This window comes from Fimicolochytrium jonesii (assembly GCF_025526975.1).
Source record: "Fimicolochytrium jonesii strain JEL569 chromosome Unknown EV422scaffold_42, whole genome shotgun sequence".
Classification (NCBI taxonomy): domain Eukaryota; kingdom Fungi; phylum Chytridiomycota; class Chytridiomycetes; order Spizellomycetales; family Powellomycetaceae; genus Fimicolochytrium; species Fimicolochytrium jonesii.
In genome coordinates this window covers 192,644-212,635 of record NW_026515709.1, presented here as the reverse complement: position 1 = coordinate 212,635, position 19,992 = coordinate 192,644, and the positions used below count along the sequence as shown (strand labels likewise).

Here is a 19,992-nt window from a genome sequence, read left to right as displayed (position 1 = left end):
GTGTGAACGTAGGTAATCCGTCCCGTTTCATCGTTGACCACCATCACGTTGAGACTGTACATCCTCTTCCGGTTGAAGAAGTCCTCCCCATCGACGCCGAGCTTCTGGAAAAACACGACGTGTGTCCCGTCCACGAAGCTGATGCAGTTCTTGAAGAACGACTTGCGGTAGATGCGCTCCTTGATGGGCTCCTTCCCTTGGGCCGTGTGCCAGTTGAGCCAGCCGCAGCGGCTACCGACCTCCTCAATGGCCGCGAGGACCCGGCGGGTGTAGTTACCAACGCACCCCTCGGATACCTCCCACATGCGAGCGATGCGGCCCACGCGGGCCCCATTGCCATACTGCCCCAACCGAGATAGAGCGACAAACAGCTGGAAAGATACGGGCTCCTGCGGCTTGATGGCGGAATTTCGGGACTGGGAGACCGGGTGATCCTTGACAAGGTCGAGCAGTTGTCCATATGCTGTGCGGCTCATGCGCACCTCGTTCAGCCACCGGTCGTTGTCCAGCGTGTGCAGGAGCCCCCGAAACGACCGTTTGGGGACGGGGTCCCGCGAAGCCAGGTACCTCTTGCTCATCAGCGCCACCAGGATGTCGAACTCGAGCTCGGCTTCCGATTCCGACAACGACCCGGCCCACGAGTCTTTGTTGCTAGTCCCGCCGTTGAAGTATCCCACCACCTCCCGGAGGACAATGCGCTTGGCGAGCTCCGCGATCACCCGCTGACGGTCAGATGTCCCAGGCATGTTGGGCTGGTTGAGGGCAGTCTGTTGCTCGGCGTCCTCAGACTCCTGGGACCCATGGGGTGAGGGGCACGTGGGGTCAGGGTCCAGGGCTGCGCCGCACGGACCCTGCGCCGCAGGGAGAAAATCGGGGGGTGTGCAGATAATTGGATTATGTGGGGCAGAAAAAACACCCCAAACGCAGCTTTTTCTGCACACCCCAGATCAGCGAAACCGCCGATTTTTGTTGATTTTCTGGGGTGTGATGGGGGGTGCGCCGGGCCCCGGATGACGTGTCTTGGGGGGCCGATCGGGGAGCGCGTAGCAACCGCGTTCCTGTGCGCGCTGGAATAATCGGCAGATAATCGCGAAATAATCCGAGCAAAAGTCCGATTATGTGGGCTAGTGAAACGCCCTACTGAATGAAGGACCCATCAGGGTTGACATGCGCGACAGCGACGGCTATGTCAATGCCACAAAATGCTACCTCCCAGCTTCAAGTACCAAACATTTTGAACTATCCTGTTCTATAAACTTTCATAATGCAAATGCGGGACGGCCGACAGCCTACATACAAAGGGGGTAGCAAATTGCAATGCAACAGCTGAGATGGGAGCTACACGTAAGCATTCTCCCCTCCAACAAGCATTGCCCTCCTCTCGACCCTCCGCCTGATTTCATACTCCTAGAACCACTTCGAAGTTTTCTTTCTACCCTGCTCTACTTCCGTCCGTCCTCCGTCTTGCCTCTAGACCAAAATATCAAATTAGTCCTCCACCTCCCCTCCCAGAACACCCCAAAGACTATCCCCTTACTCTCATTCCCCAAACTCACCCCAAATCCGTCGCAACATTCAACAACAGACTCTCCGAATCAATAAACACCCTATTATTCGACTGCGCGATCGTGTGTGCAATCTCACGGGCCGTGTCGAGTTTCCTCAGTTCCAAGAAACCCGGCGCGTTCTTGACGGCGTCTCCGATCAGCGTCGCGGACTTGGCCTCTCCCTCCGCTTTCACGATGATGGATTGTTTCTCTTGCTTTGCGCGGTCGACGATGAAGGTTGCTCGTTGGGCCTCTTGTTGGGCTACGATTGCGATGGATGAGAGGGATTAGCATGGGCACCCAGCACATTTGAACTGATTTCTGATTCTCTCCGCTCCCATACCAATCTGCTTGGCTTCAACAGCCCTCGTAAACTCCGGACTGAACGCAATATGCGTCAACGACACATCATTCAACGAGATGTTGAAATGCGACGCCCGGAGGTGCAACTGCTCCCTAATCAACTTCGACACCTTCTCACGCTGCGTGATCAGCTGCGAAGCGTTGAACTGGGCACACACGCTCTTCAGCACTTCGTTGACGATGGAGGGTAGCACGCGTTCGTCGTAGTCCTGCCCGAGGGTCTGGAAGATGTGTGGCAGCTTGTTCTCCATGGGGCGAGACAGGACTCGGACGGTGATGTTGACCATTTGGAGATCCTTGGTGCCGGTTAGGGAGGCGATGTTGCGTGGTTTTGCTGCGAGACGGGGAATATCGATCGTCAGCCTCTGCTTCGTAGCTAAGCTGTCAAGTCCACCTCCACAGCCTACCTCGGACGTCGTACACGATCGGCGTTTCGAGCCATGGGACGACAAAATGAGTCCCCTCATTATACACCTGGTCCTGCACACCCCCAATCCTCGAGAACTTGATCGCCCTGTGACCTCCTTCCACTACACAACAAAAAAGTCAGTACCGAAAATGTCCCGTTGTGAGGCGTAGATCATCCGCCACTGGTGATATTCCACTTACCGTTGAAGAGACTCTGGTTAATCCCAACGCCGAGCAGGGTGATGCCGAGGAGGGCTCCCGTTGAGCCGAGGAATCCCTTGCCTGGCTTCCCGCCCTTTGGCATGAAGCCCTGCATGAGGTTCTTCATTGCTTGTTGAGACATGGCTTGGGGGGGGGGGGGGGGGGGGGGGGGGGTGGGTGTTGTTGTGTTGTGGGTGGATGTTGCTGGTTTTGCAGGGCGTGTCAAATGGGAGCCCTCGCCTGATGGGGAAATGCAACAACTTCCGAGGGGGGGGAATTGAATTGCGCAGTCACGTGAGCAGGCGCATTCAATTCCTTCCGACGTCTTTCGTGGCATCTCGTCCTTCGCTCGCTCGCTGCTTTCTCTCACTTGCCAGAACCCTTCCGACTAAATGCTGTTATCCCGACCGCCTGCAAGACGACTACCAGCAGCTGCAAGACAACTACTCAGACCCCTTCACACTATCACAACATCTTGTGAAAACAGAGCGTTGGATAATATTAGGGAGAGTATTGAGGAGCTTAGGTATCATCGGAAAGCAGGGTTTAGAAGTCCTTAGGGCTTTGGATGGGCGCTTTGAGCGACTTGATGGGTTGCGAATTGGAGCATAGTAACTGGGAGGTGAACGGCGTAAGAAGCGAAATGCGAGGTGACGTTTCGGACGGTCGTCACGGGGATCTATACGTGGAGATGCAAGAACCCCTTTTAGTCTGTCTCATGCGTTCAGTCTTCCACTTGGATATCTACGACTGTTGAGTCGTCATAGAGCAGATTGAGCCGTGGCATCAAATGCCATCAGGGCCGGGGGAGGAGGGACTCCGGTCGACGACACAAGTCACAACTCCCAATATCCATATATGATATCAAAACCAGAGCGTGAACCTATATACACAATGTACAGTGTGATCCAAATGCTAGGTTATCGTGGGGAGCCTAATATGTCCAGAAAGCTCTACATCAGTTCACCTGCTCCTTCGTCCAGATTATATGCCGGTGGGAGGGACACTCGCGGGTGGTGTGCTCTTCCAAACGCTTTTGAAATAGAGAAAATCCTTCGTTCCTGTAACCCCGGTCCCCGTCCTTTGGTCCGTCTTTGGCAGGATTAATCACTCCGATCAAGTACGCCAAGGGGAGCTCCCTCCGCAATTCTAACATGTGGGAACATACCTGCTCAGTGACACCCCCAAGGACCGACGGGAGCGCGAACAATAATTGACAGCTTTCATTACGTGAGCAACTCCGTCCAAGGTATTCGACCAGTGGCACACACAAAGAATAAGCTTAAACCTCTTTTCCAGCATATTTTGATTTGATACGCAGCTTGCACACCCTTACTCGCCACCCAACGGGGCGCCGATTCGTAAAATCGATTGTTACGTAACTCGACCGGCAACGCACGGCGGAAAACCGTTTTTTTTTACGGTTCGAGGTCCCCGTTCTTTCCCTCTGCAACTTTCCCGGTGGGTCTTGGTTTTCGTTTTGACATCGGTACGGCTGGAATACCCGACGTAATATTGTGGTATGAAAAAGGTCCAAATGGTTGCGGGGGATGAGGTTGGATGTGGACGCGTTGCTAAATGCTTTGAGATTTACTGTTTAGAGCTGGGATTTGGGAGCTTTCATTTGTGTCTCACGGATTACGTTCAGACGGAAGCTTTTTAAGGGCGGACCAGAAACGGGTACCTTATGGGAAGCAAAGTCTTACTTTGCATAATCATCCACAGCACCGAACGGCGATACATTCGAAAAGGGAAGCCCCATTACAACAGGCTACATAACACCCGCCTATCATGAACATAACACCCTTCCGGTGGAAATCCGACCGCCCGCAGGAAGTGCAAGCCGCCGTTCGGCAGTCCCTAGCCGAAGCCCGGCGCGGCGCGCAAAATCTCTGGCGACGGCCTCTGCCCACCCCTCCCTCGGGAACGGAAACCACCACCGCGGCACGCCAGTCCCAAAACGACGCAAACACAGGAGCACAGAGCCCGTATGACCGCGCCCGCACCCTCGAGCTCAATTTCGCGCCTGGTGGGGATGACGCCGCCGTTGAGCCAGCAGCAGGGGCTGCAACCGGTCAGGCCAAACGACTCCGTGAGCGCTCCGGCTTCCCCATGGCGCGGAGCTACGAGAACATCCATGAGCTGATTTCCGGAAAAAAGAAAAGAGGACGCAAGGCGTTGCCTGCCACCCCTGGGCGACAGGCGAGCGACGCGGATATGGAGGCTGGGCAGGCGGATGAGAAGACTAGCGATGAAGGGGAGGAAGGGGGCGGGAATGAGGCGCGACCATCACCACAACGGCAACGCCCGACGCCGTTGCAGAGGAATAGATCGGATATGAGTATGCATAACCAAGCACCGGCGGTTCCGCCGAAGAAACCGGGCTTGCATCGAAGTACGAGTATCAAGATTGATACGCCGGCGCGGGACAGGGTTCCGATGGGGCCGGCGGTTCCACCGACGGGGCCGCCCGCGCAACGACTGGCGATCGAAACCAACATGGGCGCGCCAACTACCACCGCCTCGCCCAACAGCGGTCGCCGGCTCCAACGTCGTCGGTCGGTGATGGTTCGCCCCAACCGCGCTCCGGGCGGAGGTGTCCCCGGCGAGGAAGCGGTGGCAGGTGGGCGCACGCCGAAAATGACCTCGGTGCTCAAAACCCAAGCGACGGACATGGACGTCTGGGGCAAGTTCACGCGCCTCGCCACCTGCTGCATCCCGGCGGGTCTGCTCTCCCGGTTCGGCGATATGCATGAACCGGCCGTGCAGCAGGCGTGGCGGGAGAAGATGACGCTGGTGATGATCATCGCATGCATGTGCGGCGCGCTCGGGTTCCTCACCTACGGGTTCGTCACGACCGTGTGCAAGCCCGCCAACCGGATGTCCTTCGACACGTTCAATGCCTCGACGCACGATACCATGCCCAACACCTTCGGCGTGCACGGCGTCGTATACAGTCTCGCGAAATTACAGGACATCCACGCAAACTATCCCGGATTCATGGCGGGGACCTACCAGGTCGGCGCCGTGCCCGGCCAGGTGAGCCCGTTAACCGACACCGGGGTGGACATCACGCCCTATTTCTGGCCCGGGAGCATCGCCGCCCTGCCCCCGGCGTGCATGGAGATGTATCTGGGCACCACGACGCCCGCGTGTGGGATCGCGCGCTACCCCGCCGCGCTGGACCACTGCCACGACCCGGCGGTATTGGAAGCGTATGTTGCAGCCAACCCGGGTGTGCGCGGGCAGCCGATCGAGTACCGCTGGGACACGGTCAACTCGCCCAACTCGACGCTGATGGTGTATCGCGGCGAGGTGCTGGATATGAGCCGGTACATTGCGACGTCGGCGAACTTCACCCTGCCGATCTTTGGCAACCTGACCAACGAGATCATCTCGCTGCATCTGGGCAAAGACGCGTCAAAGGCGTTCGCGGGCTCCCCCGCCAGGCTGCAGATGGGAGAGTGTCTTACGGCCATGTACACGGTCGGCGAGATCGAGGGCAAGACGTTCGGGTGCATCACGTCCGACATCGTTCTGTACGTGTCGCTGATCATGATTCTCGGCGTCGTGCTGCTGCGGTTCAGCATGGCGGTGATGTTCGACTGGCTGGTGGCGTGGAAATTGGGACGGTTGCAGCAGGACCACGCCGCACTGACGCAGGCGGCGGCGTTGAGGAGGATGACGCTTGATCAGGGGATCGTGCCTTTTCCGATGCGGGGGAAGCTGGATATGGGCACGGGAGGGGTGAGTCGGCGGGCGTCGACGGTGATGGTCGATGTGGCGCGGTCGAATGAGGATATCAGTAAGAGTAACGTTATTGGGCAGCCGACGGTCGTGAGGGCGGATGGGGCTGCCGGCTCACCGCGTGGTGGGGGCTCGCCGTTGGATAAAGCGAAGGATCTCGTCCGCAGCGTGCTTGGCCGCCCGCCTGCACCGACGGTAGTCCACCCGCTGCCCGTGGGCCCCACCTCCACGCCGTCGCTCAACGAAGACCAGGTGGATGTGCTCCGCTGCCAATCCCCGTACGGCCTCGAGGTCTACACGATCATGATGGTCGCCGCGTACTCCGAAGGCGCAGAGGGGATTCGCAACACCATGGACTCGCTGGCGGAAACGACCTACTCGGACGACCACAAGCTCATCTTCATCGTCGCGGACGGGCTCATCAAAGGCGCGGGCAACACGCAATCCACGCCGGAGATCATCATCGACATGCTGGAGATGGACGCCAACTGGCCGATGCCGCCGGCGCCCATGTCGTACGTCGCCATCTCGGAGGGCGAGAAGCGGCACAACATGGCGCAGGTGTACGTAGCGTGGTACCGTCGCGGCGAGCGGTGCATCCCGACCATCCTGGTCGTCAAATGCGGCAAGCCCGAGGAATCCACCACGCCCAAACCAGGCAACCGAGGCAAACGCGACTCGCAGATCGTGCTCATGTCCTTCCTGCAGAAAGTCACCTTCGACGACCCCATGACGCCCCTCGACTACGACCTGTTCCAGAAGATCCATTACCTGATGGGCGTCACCCCCGACGTGTTCGAGATCGTCCTCATGGTCGACGCCGACACCAAAGTCGCCCCGGACTCCCTCCCCCGCATGGTCGCCGCGATGGTCTCGGACCCCGAGGTGATGGGCCTCTGCGGCGAGACGCGCATCGCCAACAAATCCGAAACCTGGGTCTCGCGCATCCAGGTGTTCGAATACTACCTCTCGCACCACCTCGCCAAGGCCTTCGAGTCCGTGTTCGGGGGCGTCACGTGTCTCCCCGGGTGCTTCTGCATGTACAGGATCAAGGCGCCCAAGGGCAACGGCGTGTGGGTGCCGATCCTCTGCAACCCGGACATCGTCGACACGTACTCGGAGAACCGCGTCGACACGCTGCATAAGAAGAACCTGCTGCTGCTGGGCGAGGACCGGTTCCTGACGACGTTGATGCTCGGCACGTTCCCGCACCGCAAGCAGATCTTTGTGCCGCGCGCGTACTGCAAGACGGTCGTCCCCGCCGAGTTCAAGGTGCTGCTGTCGCAGCGCAGACGCTGGATCAACTCCACCATCCATAATCTGATGGAGCTGGTGCTGGTCAGGGAACTCTGTGGCGTGTTCTGCTTCTCGATGCAGTTTGTCATCCTGCTGGAACTCGTCGGCACCGTCGTGTTGCCTGCCGCTATCATCTTCACTTTGTAAGTGCGCTGGCCCCTCCCCCTTCTAGCTGTGTATTCCTCTAACCAACAACCGCCCCCCTATCATTTTCCCACCCCCACAGCCTCCTAATCATAATGACCTTCGTCGGCCCGGAAATCCCCGTGATCCCCCTGATCCTCCTCGGGGCGATCCTGGGGCTGCCCGCGATCCTCATCCTGCTGACGACGCGGCGCCGCATGTACATCTACTGGATGCTGATCTACCTGCTTGCGTTGCCCGTGTGGAATCTGGTGCTGCCCTCGTATGCGTTTTGGCATTTCGGTGAGTTGAAAAAGTCAAAAACACCTCAGAGGGTTTGCAAACCGATAAGCTGCGGTCCGACGCCTGCAAAGGGGGCATGCTAATTCATCCACACCGAAATTCATCCACTATCTCCCCCCCACAGACGACTTCTCCTGGGGCCAAACGCGCAAAGTGGCCGGCGAGGCCAAGGGCGGCGACAAGACGGGGCACGGGGGCAACGCGGCCGAAACCGACGGGGCGACGGAGGTTCCGCGGCGGCGGTGGGTGGACTGGGAGACGGAGCGGCGGCGGGCGATGGTTGCAGAGTACGAGCTTGATCGGCGGGATCGGGCGCTTGGTGGGGGCAGGGATGTGGAGGTGGCGAGCAATGTCAGTGGGAGTAGTACGGCTGTGAATGCTAGAGACGGTGAGGGCGGGAAGGGGGGGAGGTAGCACGCACGTCGGAGCCCTGACATTACGGTTATGCAGCACAACCCGTTGGATGGGGAATTGGGGGACTGTTTTATACATATATGGTTCTTTCGACCTCTTTTTTTTCGCTCATGTTTTCGTAAGATGGAATTCATCTAGTTTGTTTGCTTTTGACGTGAGCTGTCGATAGGGGACATTCGTGCTGTCGAATTCCTCAAAGTAGTATGCGGGTATCTATCTACTACAACTAGACCCACTACGCCTATGTCAAGCTCCCCATCAAAGATACGCCAGCGGACACGACTCCGCCCATCTCCCCAAGCTCCCTCTCCTCTTCTCACTCCTCCGCTTTACCGCCCCGCCCTATCAACCCTAATCTCTACATGTCCCCTCCCATCCCCCTCCCCACCCCTCGCCATCTCCCTCGACCCCCTCTCCGCGATCGACGCCCTCGGCTGCGCTTCCACCGTCGACCGCCGCGACGACATCGACGGTCGCGGCTGCGCCTCCGTCGACCGCACGTCGGTCAATGACAACCGCGGCATCGACACGATTTCACCCCTATGTATGTCACTGCCGTGGTGATGGTGGTGTGCGGAGGGAGGCCGTAACCCGCCGTCCTCCCGATCGTGTCGCTCCCCCATCTCCACATCCCCACCCTCCCGCCCACTCCCACCCTCCCATGCATCCGGCGCAACATCCCCCCGCCGCCCCCTCCCCGTCGCAGCCATCATCAGCCGTTTCCGACCCTCTTTGTCCTCCAGCACCTCGTGGCCGTTGTTATCGAACCACCTGATAAGCCGCCCCCACCATCTTTTGTTGCCAATGTCGTCGATCTCGACGGCGAGGTGGAAGAGCCACCAGAGGAGGAAGGTGAAGACGAAGGAGGCGAGAACGTCTATTGTGTAGTGGTAGCCTTAAAAAAAAAGTCGCGATAGTGGGTAAGCTTGGGGCAGTAACCAAACAAAAACGGTATATGGGATGTACGAAGAGCGAGGTTACCCTACCCGAGAAAACCAGCGAAACAGCGCCAAAAAGATCAAACAGCACGACCGGCACGACCATCCACCAGTACCGACAATGATACCAATACAGCATGCTCGTCGACGTGAACACGATCGTGTGGCCCGAGTAAAACGTGTCTCCGCAGTCTACGCGCTGGCCTGTGAACAGTTTCCAGGAGTCGGCGCCGAAGTTGGGGTCGATCGGGGTGAAGCAGTAGATCCAGGGGGAGGGGAGGACTGTTAACCTACGGGAAGATTGGGTATTAGTTGCTGGGTTTGGGTGGGTGAAAGGTGGATGTGATAGGTGAGATGTAAGAGAGTGGGGAGACGTACATCATGTAGGGGACTCGGCCGAGGTAGAGGGCGCCGACGATGAGGAGGCCGCGGCGGACGATGGTGACGGCGGCGGGGCCGCGGGTGAGTGCGAATGCAAAGAGCTGTGGTATGGACATCGATCAGGTGACGTTCACAATGAAAGCAAGAGATGGGTATTCGCGACCCACCAATGCAGCGGAAATCGCGACCAACGTGTCCGCCAGATGTTGTGGGAGCCCCGACCCATAGAACCAGGGCGTTGTCGCGGCCAACAATGGGTCCGGCGCGACGTACCGTTCGCCTGGTGGTTTGTTCTCGTTTGTGTTCTACGGGGCAAAGAGGAGGGACATGTGAGACCTCTGCCAACCATCAACCACGCATGAACGGACAATACCCTGCTCGCTCCGCTGGCGACGAGGATGTTGGCTTCGAGTCAGAAAGCATTCTTGCGCCTCGGGCGCAATTGGGGCTCGCTGGCGCTCGCCGGGTCCTCCCTACCGCTCGGCTCTCAAGCATTCTCCGCGCTATCGCTCGGAAATCCCACCCCTTCCCCAATATTCCACCCCCCCGCGTAACTCCTAATACACACCTTCCTATCAGCATAAGCGTTCGCCAGCGCAACCATATAGATGCAGAAGACAAACCAAACCGCCGCGAGTAACAACAATCCGACGTCTCGTTTCCAAGGCTGCTTCCATAGCGTTAGGCGCGGGCGTACGTGGTTTGCCCACAACTTTGTGAGGAATGCTGGCATCTTCGCGGGGGTGTGGTGGATACAGGACGAGAGGCGGGCCGCCTAGGGTGAAGGCGAGCGCTGAGTGCTGGCTTGCGATATACTGTACAGTATGTCCGTGCAGCGGGAGTTGCCTTCTTGTCTACGTCCGACGGGCTGTTTCTGCCCTCTTTTGAACGAACGCGATGGACGCGTGCGGGTTGGTTGCATATGATGGAGTGGTCACATGGTCTCACTCGCTCGCGATCGATGCTGTTTAAATGGAGTCTTTGTCTGCAGCTGATGTCATCCATCCATCCATCCCACCCTCCGAGCCATTCCGTGTGGTATGACGTAAGGAGTCTATCTTGAAGACATTCCGAGACGGCTGGCTCCCTTGCCAACCACCCACCCAACACTGACTGAGGCGTTCTTGCTTGAATACTAATGAGAGACCCCCGTCATCATCATCAGCCATCATCAGCCATTTCCTAATAAGCCAACTGTACAGTATTTTAGTAGTGGTTGCGCCATCTAGCCATCTAATCACACGCTGTTAAACCCACACACACAAGCGGCACAAGAACGCACGCATCATCAGCCCTGCATCAGCCCGCCCGCTATCTTCAATTCAGTACAAAAGGACCCGCAAACCCCCCTCCCTCCCTCCTTCTGTTCCTGTTCGCCCCGCCCCCCCATAACACATACCTTTTACACTTCCCTCCACAGTATCAAGAGGTAAGCACTCTCGCTCCCAACTTGAAGACGCTATCGCTCGTACAAACGTCACTCATCCGCGTTCGTCATCTCCACACTAGAACACAGCGCAAAATGTCTTCCGACACATTCTACCCAACACCGCTTTCGTCCTCCACCGAGGACTTTCCTACTCCCCTTGAGGCTGCTGAGAAAGGCCTGAACCCCAACCCTGAGGTGTGTACCACTACTGTACTTTTATGTTCAGAAGGCAGAGATGGGGACGAGACGCGACAAAACGATGATCGAGGGCGTGTGGACGATGGAGTGCGGCAAGGGATAAACTTGCTGCCGGCGATAGTGAGCATTGGGTGGTTTTGGACGCCGAGAGCGCTGCCTCCATCATTTTATGGCCTTGTCGCTTTGCATTCTGGGAAAATTCAGGACTGCTGCAAAGTGCTTTACTTATTCTTTTTCTTTTTTTTGCGTGCCTGTCACGGTTAGCCCCTCGAAACCGGCCTCTCAGACATGCCCGAGCTCCCAGAGCTGACGCACCACGACGAAGTCATCGCAGAACTGGAAAACAACAAACACGAGACGTTCGCCGACAAGGCCAAAAAGGCCGCTGCCGCCTCCTCCGCACCTGCCACCAACGGTGGACGGTCCAAGAGCCCCGGCAAGGGTAAAAAGGGCGCCAAAAACGACTCCTCCTCCGCCGCCTCCTCAGCCTCCATCGTCGTCCCCGCTTCTGTCACCGACAGCACCCCAGCAGCGGCCCCTACCACCACGACCACCACCGCAAAGTCGTCGTCGGTAGGCGAAAAAGGCCCCACCTATTCCGACAAAGCCGCCTCGGCCGCCAAATCCGTCAACGGGCAAATCGACGCCACGGCTGCAAAAGTCAAACGCTCTGTCAAATCCGCCGCCGAGGCCACCTCCGCCAAAAAGAACGAGTTGGAAAAGGAGCTGAAGCGCGAGACGTCAAAGACCGGAAGGAACTGGCCGGGAAGCCTGAGGGAGGCGTGGGACGAGTACTGGCTTGTCGGGAGCATTGTCGGTGTCGCGGCGGTTGCGGTCGGGGTCACCGTTGCGGTGAGGCAGCGGAGGGGTGCGGATGTGTGGGCTTTCTTCAGAAAATAGGGATTTTGAGAGCTGTCAGTAACGCTTGGGGGCTTTGCATTACGGGATTCTTGCAGGGCCCGCCCGGCGTCGCTAGCGTTTGGCTTGATGGGAATTATTTGTGTGGGGGCTCCCTGATACCTTCTGTCTGTTCACAACCAAGTTGTCCGTTTCACTTTTTCTTTACGTAGGGTACCTTTGCCGTTTTTCTGAGAATTTTGGGTATTTTGTTCCCCCCCATGAAAGAATAAAGAACTTCATATCATAACACTCTTGGTTTCGTTGTGTTTCCTGCGTGCATTGGTTTATCCAAAACCTCGAATCTCCATGTCTTTCGAGGGGCCAACGAACGATGGCAACCAATGCGTATGCTGTGCGGTACATGTACTGTACATGTTCGTAGATGAAGGTGAGAAGCACGGTGGTCAACGGAGGATCCCGTTGTACTCGCCCGCCAAGTCATCCACCACATCAACGCGCAGTCCCTCGTGAGAGACTGTTTACTCGCTCGCTCAGAGATTGCTCGCGTCTTCACAAACAAGGCAGCATCGGGACATGTGCACTCGTTCCTGCTGGGCAAATAGGTTCAAAGATACGCCGGCTGCGGGTGTTGGGTTGGATTCCCGGGAAATGGTATGTACAAGAGGCTTGCTTCTAAGCCACGCACCGTCGCTCACGGATCTACTTTGCATCACAAACAAGCGGCATCCTCCCCCTCCATTCCGCCCACACCCCGTCGCGAGCAACCAACTCGCCCACAAAATGCGCAACATTCGCCCTCGTCGTCGTCCAGCCCGTCGTCGCGTCCCCATGCACGCCGCCCGCAAACAACCCCCGCCTCTCACCCACCACGTACGCGCCGACCCGCCCGTCCCTCCCCACGCCCGTGCGCACAACAACCCACTCCACAAACGGGTCTTTCGCGCCGACCTCCTCCACCAGGTAGCGCGCGGCGGTGGCGGTGTCCATCCACGGCGGGAAGCACGCCTTGAGCGCCGTCACGACCCCGCGTTCCACGCGCGCGAGCACACTCGCCGCGTCGGCCTCCGGGTATACATCATCATCCACCCAGCCGAGCATCACATACTTGACGGGCACGTCGGGCCCCACGCGCGCCACGGCCTCACACACGCGTCGCGCAACCCCCGTGCACAGGTCCCGCCCGCCCATCCCGATCCCTGCGCGCGGCACGCCCCGCCAGGCTGTCTCGTGCGCCAGCGCGGACACCACCGCGGCACACCCGGCGACGTGGGCGGCCAGCTGCGCGGCGGGCATGTCGGGGATGGCGGCGGGGAGGAGGGTCAGGTTGGGGTGCGTCGCGAGGGTGATGGGGAGCGAGCCCGGGGAGCGGACGAGGGCGGCGCGCACGGGGAGGTCGGCAGGCCCGAGGAGGTGGGTGAGGATGGCGAGGCCGAGCGCGTCGGGGATGGCGAGGACGAGGACGGCGGGTGGGGATGGATGGAGGGGCAGGGTCTTGAGCGAGGAGGATGGGGAGGATGAGGGTGGGATTGACTGCGGGGGGATACGCGAGCGGGGCCAGCAGAGGATGGAATCTGAGGAGGTGCGCTGTGCGGATGCCATATTTTTCCTGCCGGTGGGTTATGTAGAGTATGATGGCGGTGGGGGATGGGACTTGGGTCTGTTGGGACCCCCCTCTGTGGGTTTTATGTTGTGCCTTGCAAACGCATCCTGGACGGTGGGGAGTGCTACTTTGAAGCTGGTGAAGGTCGTTTGTGCGTCGGTCGCCCCTGTTTTCCCCCCTAGTAAGTCCGATAAGTCCGAGGGGAATGTACATAGGAAGGGAGGGGGGAGTGTCGACATCGGAGGTAGAATCGCGCTTCTCACGTGACCGGTGAATGCGTCCAATAATAAATGTCCTCAAGGAATCAGCAAGCCCCCCCCTCGCATGTCAACTCGCTCTCTCGGAAAAGGTCACTCGGCTTGCTGGTGCTGACTTTTTTGTTGACGTGCACACCACTGGGCAGACAGTCACTGGACGCTGCATACCACCACTGCAAATACACCCACCTGCCCTCCCACTACTCCTTCTACTCAGCAGCACCCTCCACTACGCCTACGTGCGTTTCTTTCGAATACATGATATATAACGCCTCGGAACTTGCATTCACCTCGTCTGCCCATTCCGTTTCTCGCGCACTTCTACCAACTATACTGAACGAATAGCGAAACTTCTGAACCCCACCAACACCATATCCCACCTTCTGACGCATAGCGAAGAAGAAAGGATGACCTCCACAGAAAAACCTCGTCCTTCCTTCGCTACCGTCGCCGCAAAAGCCGTGGACGCTTCTGCTCCCACTGAAAATGGGAAGCAGGCTACGACAGCCCAGGACTCCCCATTCTACAAAGCCGACTCGGCCAACTGTTTAGGGGCCGACTACGGCCGGGACTCGGGGTACGGCGGAGAGCATTCCCAGGCGGTGTTTGCGCAAAAGCGAGCTCGCCTCTCGTCATTGCTGGACGGGACACAGGCTTTACTGCGGTCGCTCGACGGTACGAATGGAACGGCGGGGCTCACTCTGCGGTACCCGGCGTCGGCTTTGCAGCGCGCGTTGGCGCCAAAGCACACGCTGTCGCGGTCAAATATCTTTGAGGATTCGCAAAAGGAGAATGGGAGGGATGGCTCGAGGGATCACACTCCCCGAGTTCCGACGCCATTATCGTCAACCACCGACCTGTTCGACCTACATCCACTACGCATCCTGTCTTTGGACCTGGCATCTCAGCGCTTCAAAGGCACGACGACAGACGCGACGCACAACTCGGATTCCCTCGTCACAACATTATTGCAGAACAAAATTGCAGAATGCACTGCGCACCTCGACCGTCTCCGCGGGCGTATCATGGATATCCGCTCCAAAGTCCTCGTTACCGGCGACCTCAACGCCGGCAAAAGCACCTTCGTCAACGCCGTCCTGCGCCGTGAAGTCGTCCCCGACGACCAACAGCCCTGCACCGCCCTCTTTGCGGAGGTCGTAGACGCCCTGCAGAACGAAGGCGTGGAAGAAGTGCATGGGATACGCATCCCGGAGGAGTACGACCGGACAAAACCGGACACCTTTTCCCGGTTTGATTTCAGACACTTGCGCACGGTGGTGGAGGAGAATGAGGAGGATTATGAGCTGCTGAAGATTTATTGCAAGGATAATCGGAGTCGGGAGAGCAGTCTGCTGCATAATGGGGTTGTGGATATTAGCTTGATTGACTCGCCCGGGCTGAATATCGATTCGATCAAGACGACGGCGTTGTTTTCGCAGCAGGAGGAGATCGATGTTATTGTGTTTGTTGTGAATGCGGAGAACCATTTCACCTTGTCGGTGAGTCATTCGAGGCGTCCGAACGTGCTTTGAGCCGTGTGCCATCAGAATCCGTCGCTGATGATTCTACACGCAGGGCCGAGAATTCTTGACAACAGCCGGTAAAGAGAAAGCGTACATCTTCATCGTCGTCAACCGCTTCGATCAAATCAAACGCAAAGACCGCTGTCGCCGCGAAATCCTCGCCCAAATCCAGCAAATATCCCCCGCTACCTACGAAGACGCGGACACCCTCGTCCACTTTGTCAGCGCCCAGCAAACCCTCCTCCACAATCCAGACGAGCCCCTCAAGCCTGACTCACTCGTCCCGCAATTCGTCAAACTCGAAGAATCCCTACGCTCCTTCATCCTCGAAAAACGCTCCCGCTCCAAACTCGCTCCCGCCAAAATCTACCTCTCCAACCTCCTCACCGACGTCTGCACACTCGCCCAATACAACTCGGACCTCTCTGACCAAACCGCCACCAAAATCGCAACGGAGATTGAAGACGCCACGCCCGCCTACGACCGCATGCTGCAGATCAAGAAACAGGTCCTGGACGATATCGACCGCACCATCGACGACACCGCCATCGAGATCCAGGAGTACACCAACCAGCAGCTCGCACACCTCATGGACCACCTCGAAGCCTACGCCGATAGTGTGCGGTACCACGGCCCATTTTACATCTGGCAATACGCCCGCGATGTCCGGAGACGGATCAGGACGATGGCGTCACACCGTGTACGCAAGTCGGAGGAGAACGCGACACAACGGTCCCGGGAATGTTTAGTCGAGATTGCGAACCTCGCCCAAACGTGTATGACCGTGCCCCCCCAAATCGACATCCACGCCGTCGACGCCGCCTTCCCCCCCTCCTCAACGTCGAAAGACGGGTTCCATGTCGCCGTGCCGTGGGATGAAGGCGACCTGTTGACTTCCGCCGATCGGTTGGAGCTTGTGAGGGACTATGCCCCGAGTGTGGCTGTGGTCGTTGCGGGGCTGGTGGGGTACTCGAGGGGTGTTGCGATGGGCGTTGTGAGACGCGGGACGGCGAGGTTGGCGTTTGCGGGGATCACGATTGCTGGTACGTCCCTCAATATGTCATCATATTTCCAAATCTGATAATTTCCCCACGCACTAACCCCCCCGCGTTTTCAACCAGGCGTCGGCTACTTCCTCTACACCCTCTCCTCCCTCTCCCACACCATCCAAACAAAACTCCTCCGCCACTTCCGCACCCTCTTCACAACCGACAACCACCTCATCGAAGACAACGTCACGCGGATATCAAAGACGACGAAACGCTCGTTGCACACGGCCATGAGCGGGTTCCAGACGCAGTTCATGGGCATCCTCAGCGAGAACGAACGCAGGAGACGGCAGTGGGAGATCGAGGCCGGACGCGCGAAGGGCGCGAGGGAGTTCTATGAGGGCGTCAGGAGGAGGGCGAGCGGGTTGGGGAGGGAGGTGGATGCGATTGATGTTTGAGGGATTGGCATTCGGGAGCAAGCGGATCTTGCAAATGAGGATTGGGACACCCCCGAGTGCCGTGCGCTTGAGCGGGATGGACACTCCGGGTTTTGGTGAACACCCCCCACCCCCCACGCCACACCCCACCCATTTCCGGCCTTGTTCCCCTCATATTCTCTCACGCTCAAGTTCCTGGTTTTTGCATCTTTTTTCCTCTCTTCTTTTGTTTATTGTTCTGGCCGAATTTTTTTTGTATCATTTCATTTTGAGCACTCGGAAATTTCATATGCATACATCCTGTTCTTTTTTTTTGGGTTGTTGAGACCTGTGGCCCCGCGGATCCCCAAACAATAAGACTGCCCGCAGAGACATTCGCGTTTTCGTGAACGCTGTTTGAGTGTGAGGCACGATGAAGGTCGCGGGTGCCGCACACGATACGGGGTGGAATCATGTATGTATAAGCAGCGGAAGAAAAATGGAGAGGGCGGTTTCCGACCGCTGTATCCAAGCGACGACACTGGCCGGGCCCCCATCTCTCTCGCCAAACACAGGGGCGTCTCTGCTGCTTTCGGCGTCGAATGTCATCACTCGCACAGCACCTCGGTCCTCATCACGAACTTCGGAAGAGCGGGTCGGAACGGCACCTCGATCCGGCAAGACTGTGCATTGGGGGCTGCGGATGGATGTTCGTTTCAGTAGCATGCCCTTGGTGGTGGGGGATGCGCCTGCGACAGGCGGGTCATATGATACTGGGCCCCTCAGATGCAGGGAGGGTTGACGGAGCGAGTGAGGCTGGGACACTGGTTTGGCTCCACGCTGAGTAACAACCCTTCGTTGGGGTGACTCCCGACATTGCGGGGCGGGGTTGGGCATTAATCGATGCTTGACTGACTGTCTTCACTGCATGATTCACGGACACCACCGGCACCACCAACCCCGCCTCCCCTCCGCATGAACCCCCACACGGCCCTCATCAAGACGGACAAGTTTCGCGCACAGGGGAACGACCTGAAGGACACACTCCACGCCCATCGCACCCCTCCCGCCAGCTCAGCCAACTCGATCGACGAGAGCGCCGCCGCTCCTTCCGCGCCCTAGACCAACAAGGGCATCACCAGCACCGCCACCCACATCGTCGCTGGACAGCTGCTGCACCATGCAGCCGGAGAGTGCGTTTGGAACCGCACCCGTCGCGCAAACCATCTTCTTGTGCCCTTGCGTGTCTGTTGGGGTGGCCCGTTGTTCTTCTGACGTTGTTTGAATTGTGTTCTGCCCATGTGCATCTCGACTTTGCTCTGCGGTTGTCCAGGCACAGACCTTTGTGTGCTGGCGATCGCAATCGCACGGGCATGTCCGATTTGCCACACGCGCGGTGACCATTTACGGTCCTGGCCCAAACCTCTCCATGAATCAGTTGGGGCGAGTTCGATGAAAACCGAGCACCGGATGCCGCGTATGTCGGCCCCAACCCTAACCCGGTGATAACCCTAATCCCCAACCCTAATTCCATGACAGGGTAGGTCCAAACCCGAAACCTTGGGGCATCGACGGCTGTGTCAAATGATGGAAAGAACCGGTGCCCCTTTCGTATAAAGCACGGTCCGTGGATTTTGACATTGCTTGATGCATACGTAATGTTTTGACAGGCGCGTCGGACCATTGAATTATGACGGGGTTGTCCCCTATGCCCTAAGCACACCCCCTCACGATAACCCTCGCCAACCACTCTGCCACAGCACGGCCCCGTCTAGGTGTTGGGCCGGCTCTGTCAAGGAAGTTGGAACGCACCTCGCCGACCGTTCTTGCAAGTATTCAAGAGCCGTTCAGTTCTTCGTTCTCGCTCAACCTATCTCTCACCCTTTCCCGCGGCGTATTTCTCCATATCTCGCTCGCTGAACGCTGTCCTGGTATCGCTTTCGTCGTCGTCGGGGTTTTACCATCGCTTGCTCATCTCCTACTTGCCACTTCCGAACCAGAGTGTCACGGTCTCGCTCAATCTCCTTCCCGCTCATCGTCGTTCGCACTCCACGTGGAAGAAAAGGCAAGCCCGTATCACCCATCCCGGCACTCCTGCCAGCACTCTTTGTTAGTGCTTTTCCCCCGAGCCTTCCAGCCCCAGATGGATGCGATCCTTCCTCATCCATGCCGCGTCTACAACCTGTCTGCCCATCCCAAGTCATGCCCGGTTCTCGCAAAGGCTATCGGTTCTCAAGCTTCGAGTCACGGCCTGGTCGTTCGCATTGGCCGTCGGCGCTTCGAGGACTCCTTCAGACCGGATTCCGTTGGGGATATGTAGGCGGTACTTTTCCTGTGTTCGGTCTTTGTCAAACTCGACCATCCCAGTCTTCGCAGTCTTTGCCTGTTCACCGTATTTGTCCTTCAACCCACGTTTGGTTCTGTTCGGATCGTCTGTTTCGCTCTCGCTTTGCATCACAGTCTCCGTCATTTGTCCAGTTCCCGACAGCCTCCCGACTTCCATTCGACATCTGGCCTTCCGGTCCAAGATTCAGAATCCTCACGGAACAGCAAACAAGGATACTTACCAGGGCTCTTCGATATCAACGTCAACAAACCCTTTCGCGATAATTTCCCCAAATCTTCTTTCATCTCTGCTGTTGGCAGGAAACCCTCCTCTCGGTCGCCAGAATCCAAAGCATCCTTGGGGAAGATGATGGGGGGTGATATCAACACAACAGGTCTCACCTCCGTCGGGGTATTAGCGGCCCACCAATCCTGCACCTTCTGCTGGACCTTGCGCAGTTCGTCCGGCGTCAAGGCTCTGTCCTTGTCTTTGTAGTACGTGGTCATTAGCAGGTTTTCGGTGCAGGATGGGTGTAAAGTTGAGGAGTTGGGGACGGGCGTCCGCGTTATTTATATACGTATGCTTGAGCGCTACGCGTGATAATGGGGGGGCGGGGGGGGGGGATGGCTACGCATGGCGATTGGGGGGGAGATGGGGGAGATGGTCGTTTTT

General features: G+C 57.9%; 7 protein-coding genes across 7 annotated transcripts; 3 read left to right on the top strand and 4 right to left on the bottom strand.

The window, feature by feature from the left end:
* Positions 1-1,109: 1,109 nt before the first annotated feature.
* Positions 1,110-2,713, bottom strand: EV422DRAFT_547566 (prohibitin-2). The gene is given in 5 exon segments (XM_053071606.1): positions 1,110-1,809; positions 1,891-2,244; positions 2,318-2,440; positions 2,520-2,675; positions 2,694-2,713. 4 exon segments carry the CDS (start codon positions 2,659-2,661, stop codon positions 1,553-1,555), a joined length of 876 nt encoding a protein of 291 aa, XP_052921003.1. The 5' UTR covers positions 2,662-2,675; positions 2,694-2,713; the 3' UTR covers positions 1,110-1,552.
* Positions 2,714-4,066: 1,353 nt separating this feature from the next.
* EV422DRAFT_335323 (chitin synthase 4) lies at positions 4,067-8,524 on the top strand. Its single transcript, XM_053066396.1, has 3 exons — positions 4,067-7,705; positions 7,789-7,988; positions 8,113-8,524. Exons 1-3 carry the CDS (start codon positions 4,311-4,313, stop codon positions 8,400-8,402), a joined length of 3,885 nt encoding a protein of 1,294 aa, XP_052921002.1. The 5' UTR covers positions 4,067-4,310; the 3' UTR covers positions 8,403-8,524.
* Positions 8,525-8,731: 207 nt separating this feature from the next.
* Positions 8,732-10,586, bottom strand: EV422DRAFT_623793 (uncharacterized protein; the record flags this gene model as incomplete). The annotated part of the gene is made up of 5 exons (XM_053074243.1): positions 10,290-10,586; positions 9,889-10,026; positions 9,719-9,822; positions 9,389-9,630; positions 8,732-9,297 (listed from the first exon to the last, which is right to left on the bottom strand). The coding sequence occupies exons 1-5, from the start codon at positions 10,452-10,454 to the stop codon at positions 8,732-8,734; spliced, it is 1,215 nt and encodes a 404-aa protein (XP_052921001.1). The 5' UTR covers positions 10,455-10,586.
* A 541-nt stretch (positions 10,587-11,127) lies between these two features.
* EV422DRAFT_547555 (uncharacterized protein) lies at positions 11,128-12,564 on the top strand. The gene is made up of 2 exons (XM_053071605.1): positions 11,128-11,345; positions 11,613-12,564. The coding sequence occupies exons 1-2, from the start codon at positions 11,244-11,246 to the stop codon at positions 12,246-12,248; spliced, it is 738 nt and encodes a 245-aa protein (XP_052921000.1). The 5' UTR covers positions 11,128-11,243; the 3' UTR covers positions 12,249-12,564.
* A 151-nt stretch (positions 12,565-12,715) lies between these two features.
* EV422DRAFT_547554 (uncharacterized protein) lies at positions 12,716-13,700 on the bottom strand. Its single transcript, XM_053071604.1, has one exon. It carries the CDS (start codon positions 13,500-13,502, stop codon positions 12,909-12,911), a length of 594 nt encoding a protein of 197 aa, XP_052920999.1. The 5' UTR covers positions 13,503-13,700; the 3' UTR covers positions 12,716-12,908.
* A 653-nt stretch (positions 13,701-14,353) lies between these two features.
* On the top strand, positions 14,354-17,251 carry EV422DRAFT_335216 (uncharacterized protein). The gene is made up of 3 exons (XM_053066394.1): positions 14,354-15,565; positions 15,642-16,632; positions 16,711-17,251. The coding sequence occupies exons 1-3, from the start codon at positions 14,474-14,476 to the stop codon at positions 17,034-17,036; spliced, it is 2,409 nt and encodes an 802-aa protein (XP_052920998.1). The 5' UTR covers positions 14,354-14,473; the 3' UTR covers positions 17,037-17,251.
* Positions 17,252-18,068: 817 nt separating this feature from the next.
* On the bottom strand, positions 18,069-19,826 carry EV422DRAFT_510153 (uncharacterized protein; the record flags this gene model as incomplete). Its single annotated transcript, XM_053068907.1, has 7 exons — positions 18,069-18,313; positions 18,336-18,600; positions 18,807-18,819; positions 18,876-19,216; positions 19,243-19,490; positions 19,562-19,676; positions 19,722-19,826. The coding sequence occupies 7 exons, from the start codon at positions 19,824-19,826 to the stop codon at positions 18,069-18,071; spliced, it is 1,332 nt and encodes a 443-aa protein (XP_052920997.1).
* Positions 19,827-19,992: the final 166 nt, after the last annotated feature.